Genomic DNA, 19,134 nt, shown 5'->3' with positions numbered 1-19,134 from the left:
AATCCCACCACGTTTCTGTAAGCCCTGTTATGTCTGGGTTTTTTCTAAGAAGATTTGCTTCTTGTTAGCTCACTCAGCCTAAGTCACCTCAGCTGGGACTTGACCCCAGATTTCCCACATGGTAGGCAGGAATGTCCAGTCGTGTTTTCCTGTGTCTGCCTATGCAATCCCCCTTCCTCCAAACCAGCAGGCTAAACACACTTCCTGTCTTTCCCATTTAGGAAAAGCGAACGCCCGTTCTTCCTGTACCTGGCTCTTGCTCATATGCACGTGCCCCTGGTAATTGCTCAGCCACCATCCTGCTCGTCACTCAAGGACATATATGGAGCCAGCTTGAGGGAGATGGATGCTTTAGTGGGACGGCTGAAGGAGGAAATCGACAGCTCCCAGGAGGAAAACACGCTTCTTTGGTTCACAGGTGAAGCCATAAAACCACTTGCTCTGATGGCAGATCAGCTAGATAACAGATATTCACCCAGGCAAAACAAAGGACCAGTCAGATGGCAACTGCCTTTTTTTTTTTTTTTTTGGAAGCATGATTGCTTTGGGGCAGCATTTCCTAGATTAGGGGTCATAACCCTGAGGGGGACTGTGAGCCCAAAGGACACTCAATTGAAGGGTGGGGCCTAGAAATAGAAGTGGGGTCACCAGCAGGAAAGTTTGGGCACTGCTTTTAGGCATCAAGTACCTAAGTGACACCTAATTGGTCTTGGTGGCCTCAGTCACATCCTCTGCAAAGGGTGAATCTCATCCTCAGGATGCTACTTCTGTTTCCTGTAGAAACAGTGCTAAAGCAAGAGGCCAGGCCCTGCCCTCAGATATGGTGATTTGCTCCGGGGTTTCAGCAGTGGTGAAGAGGCTTCACCCCCAGAGCTGATCAATATATTTGAGGGGCAAGGGTTGGCCTATAGCTTTCAGACTGTTTCTATGGGAAACAGAGAAGTAGTGTCTTGGAGGATGAGATTCACCGTGTACAGAGGATGTGAACAATTAGGTGCCACTTAGGTACTTTATCCCTAAAAGCAGTGGTTCCTCTGCTCCAAATAGCCCTTTTGGTCCCCTCACAATCTTTAGTAAGTCCCTTTGCCTTACTCTTCTGTAGACCTGGCAAAGACATTGACAAGGAGAACCGGGACAGGACAATCTTGTGTCATCCCCGGTATGAGAGAGACAGCATGGGATCGGCAATAAAGCCCACCCGGCTGAATGGGGTTGCAGGCAGCCAGGGAGCAATGCACAAGGGCAAGAAGGGCAGTAAGCACAATATGGACCAAAGAGGCCTGGTTGGCTATACGCCCGAAGCCAAATTGTTGAAAAGGCTGAATATTTCTGGCCTTTGGTTAGATGCATGAGAATCCACTGAGACTGATGTCCCTGAAGAACTGGCTCCCAAGCTAAACCTTGGAAAGCTCTTTCTCCCCCTGGCCTCATCCTGAAATTAGGGGTTTGCTTGTGTGTTTGTGTGTGTGTGTGTGTGTGCGCATATTGCAAGGGATGAAATAGAGGCCAGGGTCATCACACATTTTCCTTCACATACTCTTTTTGGAGAAGGTCCTGCCGGGGGTCCCCATCCACTGGGCACACTGATATTTGAGAGCATGGCCGATGACTAGATGGATCAGATTCACCCACCTTGACATGGTCTCAGAGAGGCTTGAATTCCCTTCACACATCATCCTTGGGACAGAACAGCAGGGCCATTCTCTTCTGTCAGGTCCTGAAAGCATCCCTTCCATCAGGCAGCTTGTTTTCCACCCCAATGCACCAAGTTGCCAGCAGTAGGCAGGGTGAATGAACCTGGGCATCACAAATGAAACCTCAAAATCCTCATTAATTAAAAAGCCCAATGCCACTCCTGCTGAGAAGCCTCCCTAATGAGGACATCTTGCTCTGCTGTCGTCCAGAGGACAGGAACTGCTCTGCGGCTCATTAAAGCCAAACGGCTGATCTGTTTTTGCCTTCCGCTCCCTGCCTGAGCTTCATTTGCTGATGTGAAAGTTCAGCTCCCTCCATGGCCTTGTCATTTGAAAACAACCTCCAGGGTTGAAAACTTGGTCTGCCCCCCAACTCTGCCGGCCAGAGCATCTGATGAAAGAAGATCTCTTTGAGCGATAGAGAGGAGAAGGGCATGAGTTTGTCTGGGATGTGTGAGGCTCCCAAAGAGCAGGCCCAGAAACCCTCCCTTTCTTCCACAAACTTCAGTAAATTCTTCTGCACCCTGGGACTGGGAGGAGACCACCAGACAATCTACTCAGTAAAAGCTTGTGAGTCTGGGTCCAATTTGGGTGAAAATACGGAGTAGGTCTTGGCAGAGCTGGTCCAGATAGATGCCAGGGGTTAGAGACTGGCCTTTTCCGTGGTCTTTGAGATCAGACCTGTTTCTCAGGTTTCAGTCGCTGCCTGTCTGTTTCTCATGGGGTTGTTCATTTTTCTTTCCCAGGAGATAACGGTCCGTGGGCGCAGAAGTGCGAGCTTGCAGGGAGTGTCGGCCCATTCATCGGCACGTGGCAGCGCCAGCGAGGTGAGGGCCGCTGCAGATCACATGGCTCCTGCCTTTGTGGCCATTTTACACAACATACTGAGAGCAGGGAAGGGAGGTATCCTGCCATGGCATAAATGCTGGGATAAGTGTTCAGAGCTACACACTTCTTACCACAAATGATTTACCCCCAGGCCTCCAAACACATCTGTTTCCTTGCCTTTAGGGGAGACCAGAGCCTGTTAAATGGCAGGTATTTTCCTAAAAACACTCTGGGGCTGCATTAAAATAGTCTGTAGACATCTCCTGCAGGGGCTTCTCCCAGGTTGTGGCCTCACTCGCACAGAACTGCTTGTACCTCTTAGAGGTAGTGTCGGGGGTGTGCAGATTTGGGCACTCAACTCATGTTTTCAGGCTTTTCCCGTGCGTGTAACTGAAAACCAAGAATCTGATCTTGCATGACTGCAGGGGCTGGGGGCTTAGGCTTGGGCTGGATAGTGCTCATACGTCAGCTGGGCCCTGACAGACAAGAGGATGCTCCAAGATCTATAAATAAGGTCTCTTTTATGACTCTGCTCAGAGTAACTTGGGTTTACTGTCCTCATGGTTGTGAGCTCCAAGTCTTCCCGTGAGAATCAGAGAGCCTTGAAAGACTTTGGTAAATTTAAGGGCTTTAAAGATATGTTGGGAGACCTCAAATCAAAGTCTGTGTGGGGCTTTTTTGCTTTTTCTGGCCATGCCATCTGCGCAGTGGGTTTGGTTATTTAAGTGCAAGCAGCCAGAAGCGTGCATGAATCAGACTTTTTCCACTTCTGCTTGTCTTTCACACTCCGTGTGTGTGATGGGTCATGTTTCCCCATTTGCTCTAGGCCAGAGAGGGAAGAGCAGGTTGAGTTGAGTAAAGACAGCATCTCTTTCCTCATCTGCTTTCAGACACCTTCCAAATATAGTAAAGGCCTGTAAGAGATTAATTTAGGAATGCTGAGAAAAGACTGTCCTGAGGCTGGTGGGCCAAATAATCTGCTCTCCACTTCCTGGTGTCTCTGTAAAACCCATGCAGTTTTGGTTTGGAGTATTTTGGTTCTTTAAAAAATCATTCTCCACCCCTCATCCTTCAATAAGGAAAGTGGGATTTTGATGCTCTTGTTACCTAGTAAACAACAAATCTTGGCAAAACCATGGCCAGCTTTTGAGCAACTCTGTTAACAAATTGGTACAAGCAGTTCAGTATCTACAAGTAACCCTACAATAGCAAGCCAATGCCAACAGGCTACTGCTTGTAAACACCCCTGCAATAACTAACCAGGCTGTAAGCATCAGGGAAGGAAATATGGTAAGGAAATACATTTGATGTTTAGGTTTCTAGAGGTGTCTATAAACCTCGGTAGGAGCAACGGGTTTTTAATGTCCCTCAAGAGGGTCCTCTTTAAACTTGATGCAAAACATAGGAATATGTGCATGCATTTCAAAGGGAAAAACATGTATTCTTTTTACTGTAATACATATATTTTTATTATATAATGTTTCCCCCCTTTGGACACTGACCTCTACTGCAGTCAGTCCAGCAGACTCTCTTTCTTTCCCTCCTCTATTGTAGTATCTGAGCCCTTGACACAAAATGAACAACAGGAGCAAAGACCTGGATTTAGGGCTATCCTGGAGTCTGTTTGGAAGGCTGTTTCTTAGTTGAAGGGCTTGTCAGTTTTGTGAGTATTGTCCTTATTGGTAAGGAGGCTTGAGTGAGGCCTGGAGGAGACTAGGTGACAAAATAGCCTGGATTATTTCACACTCCCTGGCTTTGCCTCTAGATCCTGATCCGGATTTCAGCTGACTCTGACGGGTTGCAGGTTAGGCTCTTGCTGAAGGAGAGCAGCAAACCTGTGGGCTCTCCCACTCTCAGGCTCTCCGCGCATGGTGTCTATTGCATCTGTGTCTCTGGAACAGCTGGTGCTGCCGTGGAGCATTGACACGTCTGTGGCTTTGTAGCTGATACCTGAAGGGTTCATGTAGTACCAGGTAGGACAGACAGCACTGGAGTCATTTTCTTCCCCCTAAGGGACTCTCAGAGTTGTTTTCCAGTGTCCTTCATGCTTAGTTTTGAGTGAACACCCAGGGTGTAGAGTGGGCTGTCTTCCAGCTGGAAAAACCCCGTGTTTAGCCTAGCAAAGGGATGGATGTGCTGTTTTCTTCCTTGAAATCGAATGTTCAGTTCCCGCCGCTGCCAGGTTTTCCCAGGAATCCTTGACTTTTGTCATTTGATGCAATAATGCAATTGCATAATCTTTAGGGAGAGAAATCCCTGGCTTATTTTTCATGTGTTTCAGCAGTGTTTACTTCTGAGCAAGTCACAGTTAGCCTGGCAGAAGGCAGCTGCAGCTTCCTGCGTATCCAAAGAGACCACACTTTGCACAGTAGGTGAGCGTTGGTTTGGTTCCCTGCTCCTGACTCATCGTGGGCTTGCACACAACTTGCTGGCTCTCTGGGCCTAGGTTAACCCAGCTATAAACTTAGTGCCAGCAGGGCCTTGTTTTGGTTGGACTGTGGAGAATAAATGCAAAATGTACCAGGAGCGTTGCTTACTATAATCTATGCCTGCATGTTGATGTGACTTTGCAATAATTATTGGCCTTGGTGTTCTATTTCTTATGGTGTCTAAAAGTAGTCAAGGTGCTTTTACAATGTAGATGGAGCCAAACTAGAATCAAATAGGGTACAGCTATTAGTATTTGATATATGTGTGCATTTATATGTGTGTGTGTGTGTGTGTATAAAATTACAATAATTGTTAGAGGTTCCTACTGAGCTTGGGCCTCCGCTGTACCAGCCACTGTACAGACACTTCATAAAAGATGGAAAAACAGAGACAGACAAAGCATGGAAGAGGAAACAGCGAAGGGAAGTGGCATGCCAGAGGTCGCACAGCAGGTCAACAATGCTGGGAGTAGACTCTTTGTCTGAGTCGCTGTCCAGCACCATGCGCAGCATACTTCTGGGAGGGTGATCTCCACTGGGAACGGCGAGTTTCTTGGGATCATCCCGAAGTGGTGAAAAATGACCTCTGGTGTTGCCCGGGCACCATGGCTTCTGCAAGGTTCCCAATGTCCTCAACCCTCAAGAAGGCTGTAGCAGGGTGAATTTGTCTTGGAGCACAGGCCCTTTTTGTGCATCTCTACTTTGCCTTTGTCCAGGAAAATGTGCTGGACTAGCGTGTTGCTGTGTGCATGCCCAAAAGCTGGGCAAGCAACAGGATACATCTTAGCTGGGAAGTTTCTTTGGATTGTTTTGTGCCTCTGCAAATGATCTGTGTTTCTCCTCCTCCCTTCCCCCCATGGTACCTTTGGCCCCTGTTATGTTGGATGAGCACCTCACACAATCACAAATATCTGCATTTTGCACCAGGCCATTCTGTAGCTTGGGAGCTGAAGCAGAGAGCCTGGGTGAGTTGCCTTGGGTGACCCAGGGAACTGAAATGGGCTTTCACAGATCCCTGTGTTGTAAGCACTGACTCACTCTTCCCTTCTAGATAGGGGAGCAATTCTCCTAGGTTTCTTAGGAAATGAATTAGAGGCTAATCAAGTTACAGTGGCACCAGGGGAGTGCCTGGTAGTATCAGCTTTTCTTTCTTAAGGAAGCAGTCCCAGCAGGTTTGTGATGTTATCAAAGCTTCAGCAGTTGGGAGGCAACAGTTTTCATGTACTCAAAGTTGTTTCCAGCTGGTATCATATCTACATGCACATGTACACACATACCCAGAGCCAGCCCTGAAGGCCTCAACTTGGAACAAAACAGAATTTGCATTTACAGTGAGCTGTTCAAAATCAATTAAAATATTTCCTGTGTGTGTTCTTCTTACACAACATCAAAGGTTCGTGGAAACAGAGTAACTCCAGCAACCTGGCTTTGAAAGCAACACAGCATCAGTGTAGAGGAGAAATGAAAGGTACCAGCCCAGCGCCAACATTTTTATTAAAAAGGCTTAACATGGGAAATGCAACTAACCCTTGCCCCACCCATTTAAAAAAATCCCTATGTTTTTTTCTGACCCAGCATTGGCTTTCTAATGAAATCTCCCTCCTTTGTTTATAGACTAATGTATTGCGTCTCTGGAGCTCTGAATAGTGCCTTTGTTTCAGAAATGCTTGGATCATAATATTGTTCTTTCTCCCTGTTAATGAAAAGCTCCTTTGCAGCAGGACACCGAACACATGCTCTCTCTCTTACAGGTGGGAGCTCAGCAAAGCAAACCACTTGGGAAGGGGGACATCGCGTTCCAGCACTGGCATACTGGCCTGGCAAGATCCCTGCAAATGTGACAAGTGCTGCTCTGTTGAGGTAGGAGAGCCTGAGTGTTGACCTTTGGCAGTGCCTTGTTCTGCAGGCCACAATTTAATGACCCCATTCAAGCACTGGACTCAGGGAACAGATGAACGTAATCACATCACTCAGTTGGAAGTGCACCTCACCCCCACTCACCTCAGGGCTGCTTTTGTGGCCAGTATGCTTTTACATAATTTAGTCAAGGAGCAGGTGTGTTCCTGGGCAGGTTTAAAGGACACCCTGTCACTTTAAAAGTGATAAATGCAACTTTGCAAATAAGAGGATTATCTTAATTTAAGCACTAATGACTCTTGTTGGTTATCTAAAGACTTGTTGCAAGACTGTGTACTTTAGCTTGCTCAGTCCTGTGGGATTTAATGATTCAGCAAATAAGTGTTTGAAAGCCTTTTTTTGTGCACCGGGTGGATATGCTTGAAGGGCCCTAGGAACATTTATCTTTCTTCACGATGTCTGAGTGCTTCCCATTAATTAAGAGATGAGGATGTTCCGTCTCCAAGTGCAGGGCTTGTGGTTTGTGAATGACTGTGCAGAGCGTGTGCAGTGGCTGTGGGAAAGCCTGGTTCAGATGGTGGGTTCTACTTTTTGGTTTGCAAGGAGGCTCAGCTGGAGCATCTCCAATTTCTCCTGGAAGCAAGGTCCATGCTTGCAGTTTCATGGCTGCCTGCTGTCACTGTGCCTCTCCTGGGGACATGCTGCTGTGGGGACCAGGGGGTCTCTCCACACTGGGGTGAGCATCCCCCAAGAAGCACAGCCCTCCCCTGCCTCTGCACGGTCCTAACAGATAACTTCTTTGCTTGGAGGAAGGAGAAGGCAGGTGCCATGCCAGGGTGCATTTGGGCAGACACTCCTGTCTGGCCTTATGCTGGACACTTGGTTAGATCCTGAATGACACACAGTGAAGGGCTGCAGGTCCTAGATTTCATAGTTGTTAGGGTCGGAAGGGACCTCAGTAGATCATCGAGTCCAACCCCCTGCCCTGGGCAGGAAAGAGTGCTGGAGTCAGATGATCCCAGCCAGGTGCTTGTCCAGTCTCCTCTTGAAGACCTCCAAGGTAGGGGAGAGCACCACCTCCCTTGGAAGCCCAGTCCAGATTTTGGTAACCCTCACAGTAAAGAAATTTGTCCAAATGTCCAACCTAAATCTGTTTTCCATCAGTTTATGGCCATTGTTCCTAGTAACCGCAAGGGGTGCCCTGGTAAACAGAGTGTCCCCTATTCCTTGCTGCCCCCCTGATGAATTTGTAGATGGCTACAAGATCCACTCTCAGCCTTTTTTTGTGGAAGCTGAAGAGATTCAGGTCCCTCGATCTCTCCTTGTAGGATCTTACCTGTAGGCCCATAACCATGCGAGTGGCCCTCCTCTGGACCCTCTCAAAGTTATCCACATCCCTCTTGAAGTGTGATGCCCAGAACTGGACACAGAACTTCAGCTGCAGCCTGACCAGTGCCTCATAGAGGGGGAGCATCACCTCCCTGGACCTGCTTGTGATGCACCTGCTAATGCATGATGAAGTGCGGTTGGTTTTGCTTATTGCTTCATCACATTGACGACTCATGTTCATTTTGGAGTCAACTATGACTACAAGATCCCTTTCTGCTGCTCTGCTGCTTACAAAGTCACCTCTCAGCCTGTAAGTGTGTTGGTGATTCCTCCTCCCTAGATGTAACACTTTGCACTTATCTTTGTTAAACTGCATCCTGTTCTGTTCTGCCCACTTTTCCAACCTGTCTGAATCCACCTGAATCCGTTTACTTTGCCCCATAATTTAGTGTCATCTGCAAATTTAGACAGTGAGCTTTCCGTGCCTTCATCCAAGTCACTGCTGAAGATACTGAACAGCACTGGTTAAAGGACCAAACCCCTGGGGAACTCCAGTGCCCACATTTTTTCAGGTCAAAAACGACCCATCCATACACCCCTGCATGCGCCTCATAAGCCAATTCTCCACCCACCTGATCATGGGTGGCAAATGCCACAGTTGCCTAATTTGTTTATAAGAATGTGATGCAATACTGTATCAAAGGCCTTTTTAAAATCCAAGTCGATGACATCTACCTTAACTCCTGCGTCTAAGCATTTTGTGACCTAGTCCTAAAAAGAAACAGGGTTAGGTCATTCATCTCCTGCAATGCAGGGGCAGCCTTGGCATTTGTCCTTCTTCTGCTGAGGTCCAGCAAGGGAACCATGTCAGGGCACCCTGAGACAGCATCCCTGGGGTTGATTCTTGCATCCCTGGGGTTGATCCTTGCTAGATGCCACAGTCAATGTCTATGGCATGTCTCTTGGCCCATAGTTTCAGGGCTGTTGCTGAAAGGCGACAGAAAGGGGAAGGAGAACCCAGGCCTGCTCTTTCCCCCGGCTTCTGACTCCGGGGCTCTGCCATGGCCAGCTAAGGGCTGTTCTTATAATCCAGTGATCCTCAGCCAGGGTGCGGCAACACCATGGGGTACCTTGAGATCCTTTCAATGGTGCTGCAAGGTGCCATGCAATGTTAACACTATTAGGTTGTGCTCTCCAGAGCATTGCATAAGCAGTGCAGACACTCCTGGAGAGACTTCCCAATCTCCACAGCGGCATGTCCCCAAGAGATACAGGATGATTGCAGACCCAACCATGAATCCACAAGATAAGATCCACAAGATATACCTAGAGATTTCAAATGGGAATCCATTGTGTTAAAATCATTTTGATGTGTTAACTCCCCAAAATTGGACGATTATTTTTCCGTAGTCAAAAACCGAGTGAAAACTAAGAGCTGGCATTTTCCAAGGGGCGCTTTGAGTCTAACGAAGGTTGCCTTGAGTCCAACAAAATTGAGAACCACTGTAATAATCCCTGGCAATTGCTATGTGATGGCATCTCTGGCCTCAGTCCTCCTCCCAGCCTGCAGCTGCGGCACTTCTGGTATCCTCCCCACCTGCTGCTGCCTGCCTGCAGCCTTTTGTAACAGCTGGTTCCAGCTCATTCTTCAGTCACAGCTGGGGAGGCTATTTGCTCTCACATTAACTCGTTGTTTCGGGCTTATATAACCCAATCGCAATCCGCTTTTCAGAGAAAGACATTTGTGGTTGCAAAAGAAAGGCTCTGCTACGTCTGATGTGAACAAGGACCCTACCACCTTAATATCCTCCCTCCAGGGCTAGCCTGAGTCTGGATCCCTCCAGGAATGGTGTAAAACCCCTACTGCTGGCTGACGGTGTGATTATCCAATGCATTGCAGTGACCCAGAGAGAGCGCACTGCTGTGTTGACTTGGCCTGGGTCCAGGCCAGCAGGTTTGCCAGCAGCACATTGAGGAGGCTGCCAGAGTCACAGGGTGTACCGTGTTGTGGAGCATACAGGCCGGGTGCAGGCACAGGGAGCAGAAGGTGCTTGCAGACTGTCCGTCACAAGGTAAAGGTGAAATCCTCCAGGTGCAAACAGCACCAGAGGAGTCCAGCTTTGTGCACTGTTCTGTGTTGGCCACTGTCCATCTTGGGGGCAGCAAGGAGGATCACAGAGCAGCTCCTTCAGTCTGGTGCAATTTTTGCAGCCACGTATGAGGTCTCCTCTTATTGGACTGACAGGAGCACAGAGCCTGGCCTGCATCCAGTAATCTCCTGCTCTCTGACGTATCTGGAGCTGGTGTAGATCCTACCTGCATGTAAACAAAGCACAAGTGGCCTCAAATGCACTTCATGTGCTTACCCAGAACAGCCGAGGGGGAGTCCGTCTCAGACAAGGAAATTCCGAGTCAACAAGCCCCTGGGAGGTTTAATAAAGATCAAGCCAACCAGAGGCAGGAAATTACAAGGGATGGGCTGGCAGCCTGTCATCTTTAACCAGCTTTGCTCTGGGCCAAATCTGGAGTGATGGAAATGGTGGTGCAACTCTGGTGAGCGTCACTGATGTGCTCTGGGGGCCAAGGGCAGGGGCAGATGTGGGGGTAGCAGGAGCAGTGAAGAAGAGTGCAGCAAAGCAGGGCCTTTGTCATTTGTAGTTGCCTCATCTAATGCACTGGGTCATGGGGCTCGATATCTGCTGTCAGTGCCAGTTCAAGGCTGGGAGCCTGGGACACTGTAGCCCCCAGAACAGGTGTAGCAGATTGCCCATGGAGGGAGGCTTGAGAGGCATCAAAGGCGCAAGCAATGGGATACATGGGACTACGGTGAGTTTGCAGTGAACCACCACCATCAAGGGCAGGAGCGAGCACAGCAGAAAGAAAGGAGAAGGAGGGAAGGGGCCTTTTTAAGGGGGAAAATCAGGAAAAAGGTGATAGGAACAAACCACTTACCCAGAACCACGACAGGGTTTATTTTGAGGGAAGTAGTGGGAACTCAGAAGAACCTCTGAACACCAGATCCTGGTATCCCAAGATGGCGATGAAGGGGCTCACCTGATTTGGGCACTTGGAGTACCCAGATGCATTGGAAAATGTCAACTGTAGTCTGGTCCAGATCCCTCTTTTCTGTGGAGATTGTAAGTGAGCCCATTGCATCAGGGTGAGAGAGGGATGCAGCATCCCACCCACAGCTGGCTGTGATCTCAGTAGGACCTGGAGAGAGGCAGGAGCTGGAGGCCTCTGGTGAAATCATTGCCTTGGAGGAAGGGAAACGGCAGACTATCTACCTCAGGAGGTGTGAACGGCTGGTGGCATTGTGGTAGGGGCATGCCATATGTGTTCATCTGGCTGTGCTCCAGCTACCTGTCTGCAGGCTGCCAACAGAGCAAAGACTGCACAGCGCTGGGGAGGAATCTGCATCCTGGTTGGGACACACTGGCTTTGGAAATGTGAGCAGTGGATTCAAGTGCTCTCTGCAAGGCAGAGGGTGTGAAAAGGCAAAATGTCCACCTCTACATAAACCAGTGAGGTTAAAGACATTGCAATCATGACTGCCTGGGCTCTAGTGTTCCCAAGAGCCTAGGGTGGGGACTGAGAAAGAAATCATTTGTGTGCAACTGGGGATCCTTGTTGAGGATGGTCGACCCCACTTCCCCCAGCTCAGTGATGAGACGGAAAGGCTTGGACTCAGGGGTGACATTTAGAAGACGTGTGAAGTGTAATCTCTTAAGGAGCTGATCCTACAGTCTCTGTATATCTGTCATTCACAGTGGTGTAGGATCTTTGTTTGCATAAACCCTGTGGGGTTGGGCCCTTCCTGGGTGCTGCCTTCTGCTGTTGAAGCTCCCTCTGGGATGACTCACCTGGAGCAGCTGAGTGACTCAGAAGCCAATCAGGTCACACGCATGCTGAGTTTATATAACAAGGGGCACAAACATGATTAGCTCATCCCCCAGGAGCAGGAGGTTTCCAGAATATATAAAGGTCCTGAGGCCAGCCCTAAAATGTCTGCTCAGTGCGGTTCCTCCAGCTCCTTCTCCCATATTGACTTCACAGGCCTGGTTTATAAAGGTTAACCCTAATTTTCCTCTGTGTAATCATGTTTGGGACAGCCCTGCTGACTTAGGGTTGATGGAAGACTACATTGGATGGGTGCACAGTCCTGGAAAGCAGGTCAGCACCTAACTGGGAAATGCTGCATCTTGTAGACATTTTGCACATACTCGTGCCTCCCTTGTGCCAGTGCAGACTTGCATCTACTGGAACTACGGGGACTGCTCTGCTTAACAGATGGAATGTTTCCATCCTGCTGCAGTGTCTTGACCGATTTCACTGATAGAAAAAAAATTGAGCACTGAAATAGGTAGCTGAAGAAGAGCATGCTCTGAACAGGAACCTCAACTCCTTTACCTACATACAGGACATGTCTACATGTTAATTTACGTCCAATTTACTGTGCAGTAAGTGGGTTTAGGTCAACATCTACAAATGCAGGTGTTAAAGCACAGTAACACTGTGTGTGTGGACCAGCTTGGGACTAACTTTAGTCCCAAGTTGGTCCACACACACAGTGTTACTATGGAGTAAGGTGTCTAACATGTATGTTACTGTGCAGTAACTGGGCATAAATTTGATACCTGCATCAAGTCAGCATAAGTCGCCATGTTTACTGCACAGTACAGGCGTGCATGTGTAGACACACGCCCATACTGCGCAGTAATTCTCAGTTACTGTGCAGTAAATATGCACATGTAGATGCACCCACAGAGGAATAGGAAAGGGTGGCGGGGGTCCCCAGGCAAACCAGACTGCTGTAGGTTGTGGGGACAGACAGCTGCAGCAAATGGCATCATTAGAGACTCAAGCTCTGAGCCCTGGGACTGCTAAGAAGCTGAGAAGGGCTGTGGGGTAAGAAGAGCCAAACAGTTTGTTAGGCTGAGCAGGAACACCTGGTCCCGTCTTCGGGGGCAGTGGCCAGGTGACCAGAAGGGGCAGGGCTGGGCTATATATAAGCCCAGTCTTTGAGCTGGACTGGCAGTTCATGCCTGCAGGTAATAGGAAAAGGAGTGGAAGTCAGAGCTGAGTGACAGGGAAAAGGAAGTATCCTGGGCAGGGGAGGTATCAAGGCAGCTTCTTATGAGGTTGACAGTCGTTAGGGTCCTGGGGGGCGTGTAGATGAGTTATAACCAAGTGGTTAATCCATTGTGTCCTGGTTTTCTTCTATGCATTCAAGTTTAAGACCAGAGGCCCAGGCTGTGGCTGTAGGGGAGGTCTGAAGGCCATGTAGCAGGGTGCCAGGAACACTCCATATTTGTGAGATCAGCTTTGGTTAAGAGATGTGTGGGGCTGGGGCCCAGGAACCCAGGGTCTGAGGCAGTGGACCTGGGCTGAGGTGGCTTAGCCAAATAAAAAGACTGATGCTCATTCCTGTACAGCAGGATGAAATGAGAAAGCTGAAGTCTGGACAAGGGTTTGGGTCTGAGGGACCCAGAGTTGATTTGGGACTGAGAGATCCCCCGCAATGGGCAATTGGGTCACCTGCAAGACATGGGCTTGGCTATGGGGGCAGCAGGAGGCCACAATTATAGCCCTAAAGCACCAAAGAAGAGGCTATCCCGGCCTGTGGAGGGAATCTCCCCTAAACATATATATATCAACATCAAGTCATGGCAGGCAAGAGGCAGGAGGTGGAGGAGGCTGGGAAGCACTGACAGCTCAGGGTATCTGCCTTCCCCTTTTCTGTCACACATTGCATGGCAAAGTGATGTGGGCTGAGTAAAGCTCCTCTGGGATTTTTTTGAAGGCAAGGGCATGTCTTGCTTAATAGCTCTTTAGTGTTACAGAGTCATGTGTGTTGTACCATCCTCAGCAAAATGTAGTTGGAGGTAGACTCTTAGAAAGACTTGGTCAGAGCATCATCTAAGAAACTTGCCAGTTTCTTATGGCTTTGCTGCTTTGATCTTACAACGCATTCGTCCCACGGCTTGTCTTCCAACAAGCTGGGAGAAGTGTGTGTAGTCAGAATGGTGATTGTTTCTCAACAGGAAGTTGGAGCAACTTTATTTACCAGCAGTTCTCTTGCTGCTTTTTGCTGTGTAGCCACAGCTACTTCTCCTTTCAACACTAGTTTTCCATCTGATTCCCATGTTCTTGCATCATATCTGCCTTCACACATTTTTTGGAAAGGTGAATTTTAAGAAGCCAGATGTTTTATGAAATTTTCCACAGGGCAAGTACATGTTACCCCACAGAGATTTTTGCCACTACTGCATTACATGGTCAGGAACTTCTGCATTTGATCTTAACACAAGAAAGTGGGTTGTGTGCTCTGGATGTTCCTGTCCCAGGGATGAGGAACTGTCTTTTATCTTTATGGGGAATGCTTGAGAATAAACGCTGTCAGTCTAACAAAGAGAACTCGGTGGAAGAGCTGTAGGACTAAATGTGTATCTTTGACTGTAGCGTGCATCCGTTTTTTAACCAGGGTGACCTAGCCAACATAGTTGTGTCACATTTGACGATAGTCTTTGGTCTTTCCTCCCTTTGGCAAGCAGGGGAGAGAACATATCCTTATGACCATGCTCTTGACCCCAAGACACCAATGTAGAAAGAGCTCTTGTGTTTAGGACAGAAGATCTGGAACCTTGACAGGAAGGATGACTTGACATCGGGGTTATATCACAGCATGAGACATCAGGGTTTCATAGCTGCAAGGGATGCTGGAATGTGATCTCCTGGACAGTGTTCAGCTGGATCTTCTTGATCCAGAGCCAGTTGTAGAGGACACTACTCACAGAGTGGGTGGGGAAAGAGACTGACAGCAGCAGCTGGGACCACAGGATCATACATAGGCAGGCGAGTTATAAACCCAAGGCTTGGCTTCTGTGTGAGCATCACAAACAAGTGGGTTGGGTTGGGGAGTAGCCCTGAGGGGTGCTGTTTCTAGACAAGCCTCCTGGACCCTCGTCTTGGACGCTACGTTCTTCAGGGCAGATTCTTGTGAGCATGCTCAGTGTCCAGCGGAAAGGAGCTGTCATCGTGACGAGGGTCTAATTTTGCACAAGGACCTGCCTGTGAGGCTCAGAAGGTCCCTTTGCAGAACTGGGGCCACGATCAGCACACGTGACCTGTGGTTGTTTCACTGAACTTTTGCTTTGAGCTTTCAAAACACTGCAAACACTGCCGCAGGGGTCCAATGCACACCCCTCTCTCTGTCACTTCCCTGGGGTCCTGTGTCCAGTGGCCTTGGCAGCTGCTTCAAACTGGTTTTCATACAGTGGTTTGAGATTGCTCTGAGCCCCTGCAGCTGCCAGGGTATTTCAGTCCCTAGAGGTCTGGGGTGGGGATTAGCAAATGCTCTCTGCTGAGCATATGGACTTCCTCAAGCGTGCTCCAAAGCAGAGAGGCGGACTGGAGCACCATCATTTTGGGGGAATCAAACAGGATCACTGCTGGTTTGGAGCCAGCTTAGCAATCTCCCTGCTTGCCTAACTGACCGGCCTGTCTCCATGAGGCGACCTTCCAGTGAGCCTGCCTTACAGCCCTTCCCACTGTTGTTTGTTGTTTGATTTCTCAGTCTCTTAGCAGCTAACCCCAAACGGATTGAAGCAGGAACCTTCATGTCCCTCCTCTTCCAGCTGATGCAACAGGCACTGTATGCAGGGTAATAACCATGGGCCTGGGCCAGAAGCATTTTCTCAGGCAAAACTCCCATTGACTTCCAGTTTTGCTCCTTAGCATTAGCAGGAAAGGTGACTAAGTGCAGGGCTAGGTGCTCTGCTGGCACCTTCCACCTTGAAGCACCGGCTTTGTCAGCATCTCTGCAGTGCGGCGACTGTGGCTCGGGTCGTGGTACCCGAGATGGTTTAAACCAGCCAACTGCGTTCTGCTAATCATGTAGCTGTGGCAGCACAGAGCTTGGCCTGAGCAAACCACCCTGTCTTTACCCGGTTTCTCAGATGAGTTTTGTATCTGTGGGCTGCAAACTCAGCCCTCCCTTGCAGCAGGTGAGCGGTAGCGTGTCAGGATGGGTAGCAAAGGCAAAGGCTAAACCAGTCCCCAGGGGAAGAACTGGGATTTCCTGCCATGGGGGCTTATATTGCAGCACAACATGCCCCCCCACTTCCCTCTGTGCTGGTATCTAAGCTTTACTTCCTAAAGCAAGGGGATTCATCTCTGTTGCCATGCCTGAGGGTTTGCAAGACAAGAGGAAACCTCTCCCTTGAGAGGCTCCACTGTGTGCATGCGAACTCTGGCTGAGGCAGAGACTTTACCTGCTTTTTCAGCAGGGCTGGGGATGAGGGTGTGCAAAGGGCCTGCAGAGAAGAGACCCTTGGCACATTGGCACCATGACCAGGGCTGCTGATCCAGGGCAGTGTGCACTGCAGGCGGGGCTCTCTCTTATACTTTCCTATTGTTATCAGTGACTTTTACAACTTCTGAATAAGCCGGTGAGGAGGAGGCTGCTACCGGAGGAGGTGTATCCTGTTTGCTGAGCCACGCTGGCAGCTAGCCTGGCACCTGTAAATGGCACCTGCTGGTACCGCCACTGGGAGCCCACTGCCAGCTGCGTTCCCCAGCCCGCTTGCTGGAGATGCTGCAGTTCACAGAGTGATGGCTGGGCCCTTCAGCTGTCCCTGACAGTCAGGGAATGCTCAATGCACTGCCCCCCGGGCTGCCTTAAAAACCCCAGTGCAGATGTTGAACCAGATCCAGAGGTTCTGCTGAGCCCTTATCCACAGCTCTCCAAGCGCTTTGAGGGACACAGGGACTGGTGGGTCAGTGTCCTGTGCTCTGCTGTTGTAGGTACCATGGCGTAGGTTCCCCCTTATCGACTCAGGCTCCATCCTAACACCAGCCAGGGCTTTTGGCCCATCTCCCCCTCCTCTCTGTGGGGGAGGCTGTTCCAGAACTTCATGACCCTGATGTTTACAAACCTTCTTTGTATTTCCAGACTAAATTTACCCAGAGCAGTTGATCCCCAGTTGTTCTTGAGCCAGCATTGTCCTCTGGTTTAAATAGCTCGGTGCTCATTCCCTTTTGCTGGTGTTTACTCCCAGAGGGCCGCCATGTCCCCTCGCAGCCTGTGTTTGGCCAGCCCAGCCCAGCCCAGGCCAGCGGTCTCAGTGCCCTTCTACTGGGAATGTTTCTCCTCTGTCCGTGCACATGGTCCATGTGGGATGGTGTACTCTGGAAAACGGCCGATGCTCTGTTTCCTGTGTGCAGGGGAGGGGGCTTTGCTGATGAGCACACCTGTCACCAAATCTGGGACATAGGTCATTGTGGCAGCCTCGAATCACCTTGTGTAAACAGGAGCAGGACACTGTGTTGCTCCGCCATAGGGGATGTGGGAATCCTACTTGGCACTCAGTGGAGTCCATTCATGCTTGTGCCAGGGAGCAGGATTAAAGCGGAGAATGGAGATGCTAAAGGGAGGGCTAGATAACAGGAAACGGGGATGCAGAGAGCTGGATTTGCTGCTCATCTTGCTTGGGTTGTGCCTGCCCATGTTGGGGAATTTGGCCCAGAAAGTTAAAGTGACTTCGCCAAGGCTGCACTGTAAGTCAGTGGCAAAGGAAGTCAGTTTCTGATTCCCAGTCCCTCGACTGGTCTGTTCGGGTTTTTGGCCTCCTGGACCCAGGAAGACCTGGGATTGCGGCTTGCTACGTGTTCATGCAGGAGCATCCTGGTTGTGGTTGTGCAAGTGGACGGTGCCAAAGCCTTGAGGCAGAAACTCCCCCCTTCCATTCTGGGCCCATCCTGTCACTCTGCTGCAAAGCCTGAGAGGCAGAAAGCAGGGTTGTGCACTCTGCTCAGTGTGTCATGCCCATAGCACAGCCTCAGCATATGTGGAGTAACCCAGAATGAGCCTGCAGCAATGTTTGTGGTGCAGCTGTAAGCCCCTGAAAGGACAGGATTATGGTGGAAATGCTGACAGGCTCTTTGGGATAAGTGCACCAAGCATTTTCCATTCTGGCTTCTACATCTGCTGCATGATGCAATAGCAAGACCACATTTTCCCAGGGGTATAAGCTCTGCTGTGGGTGAATGGAAAAAATAATGGTCTCCTTAGAGGGTGACCCATTGCCTTCTATGGGGACTTGGGGCAAACTCTTGAGGCCAGCCTGTACTGCAGGATCCCTAGCTAGTGTTGTCTTCCATGGGGACCCCAGAGCATGCAAGATAGCTCTGCGTCTGCAGTGCTGCTCCATCCTTTCTTAGCAGGAGCTGCTCACCTATACAGGCTGGGTGGGGAGCTGTGGGCCAGGCACTGGTGCTAGGGTGGCTTTGGCTTTAAAGCATGTATACAGTAGTAGGACCAGGTCTTGCTCTGCTGGGCACTGTAGAAACACAAAACCAAGCAGGGTCCTCACCTCAGACCTTGGGTGAGTCCAGCCCCTGGTTCCTGCCTGTGTTTCCCCAATGCTTTCTCAAGTTGTGCATAGATAGATTCATAGATGGCAGCAAGGTGCTTGGATGTGCTGCTGATGGGGAGGCTGAATATGTCCTGAAGATAGACTCCAGGTTTCTCAGGAACTCTGGCCTGTCTCAGTGCATCTGTGTAGGAAAGGTGGATGGGTCCCCTTGCCTCTGGAGGGATGCAGTGATGGAGGCAGAGTCCAGGGAGCCAGTTCTTTTCCTTTTGGAGGCAGGGTCATCATTACAAATGTCTCATGCACATGCTCTTGCTACCATCCCAAAAGTGTGCTAGCTAACACAGCGCATCAGGCAGTCCAGGTTCCCAGCACATCCCAGCCCAGGCTGCACTGACTGGCATGTGAGGACTGGGCTGTCTGAGGAGCAGGCTTCAAGCTTAGGGGTGTGGAGGGGACTTATCCAGACAGTTGTGTCCATTTTTCTAATGAAATCAACCTCTTTCTTCCAGCACCTTGGACATTTTCCCCACCGTAGTGTCCCTGGCAAATGCAACCCTCCCTCTCCACAGACGCTTCGATGGCCTGGATGTGTCTGACGTCCTCTTTGGGCAATCGCACAAT

General features: G+C 49.6%; 1 protein-coding gene across 4 annotated transcripts in view; it reads left to right on the top strand.

Moving 5' to 3' along the window:
• ARSG (arylsulfatase G) overlaps nucleotides 1-19,134 on the top strand; it is an 85,999-nt gene that overhangs the window by 36,657 nt on the left and 30,208 nt on the right. For 3 of the 4 annotated variants that reach the window (XM_019516363.1, XM_019516372.1, XM_019516354.1), the window contains exon 6: nucleotides 6,703-6,811. In XM_019516363.1, the coding sequence (XP_019371908.1) occupies nucleotides 6,703-6,811 (109 nt within the window). Of the gene's footprint in view, nucleotides 1-221; nucleotides 419-2,440; nucleotides 2,522-6,702; nucleotides 6,812-19,022; nucleotides 19,128-19,134 lie in introns of all 4 variants that reach the window. The other variant, XM_019516379.1, reaches the window with a different exon arrangement.

This window comes from Gavialis gangeticus, unplaced genomic scaffold (genome assembly GCF_001723915.1).
Source record: "Gavialis gangeticus isolate Ggan-Ray unplaced genomic scaffold, GavGan_comp1, whole genome shotgun sequence".
NCBI classification, from domain to species: Eukaryota; Metazoa; Chordata; order Crocodylia; family Gavialidae; genus Gavialis; species Gavialis gangeticus.
The sequence above is the reverse complement of the archived record's forward strand: the minus strand, read 5'-3'. Positions and strand labels throughout refer to the sequence as shown.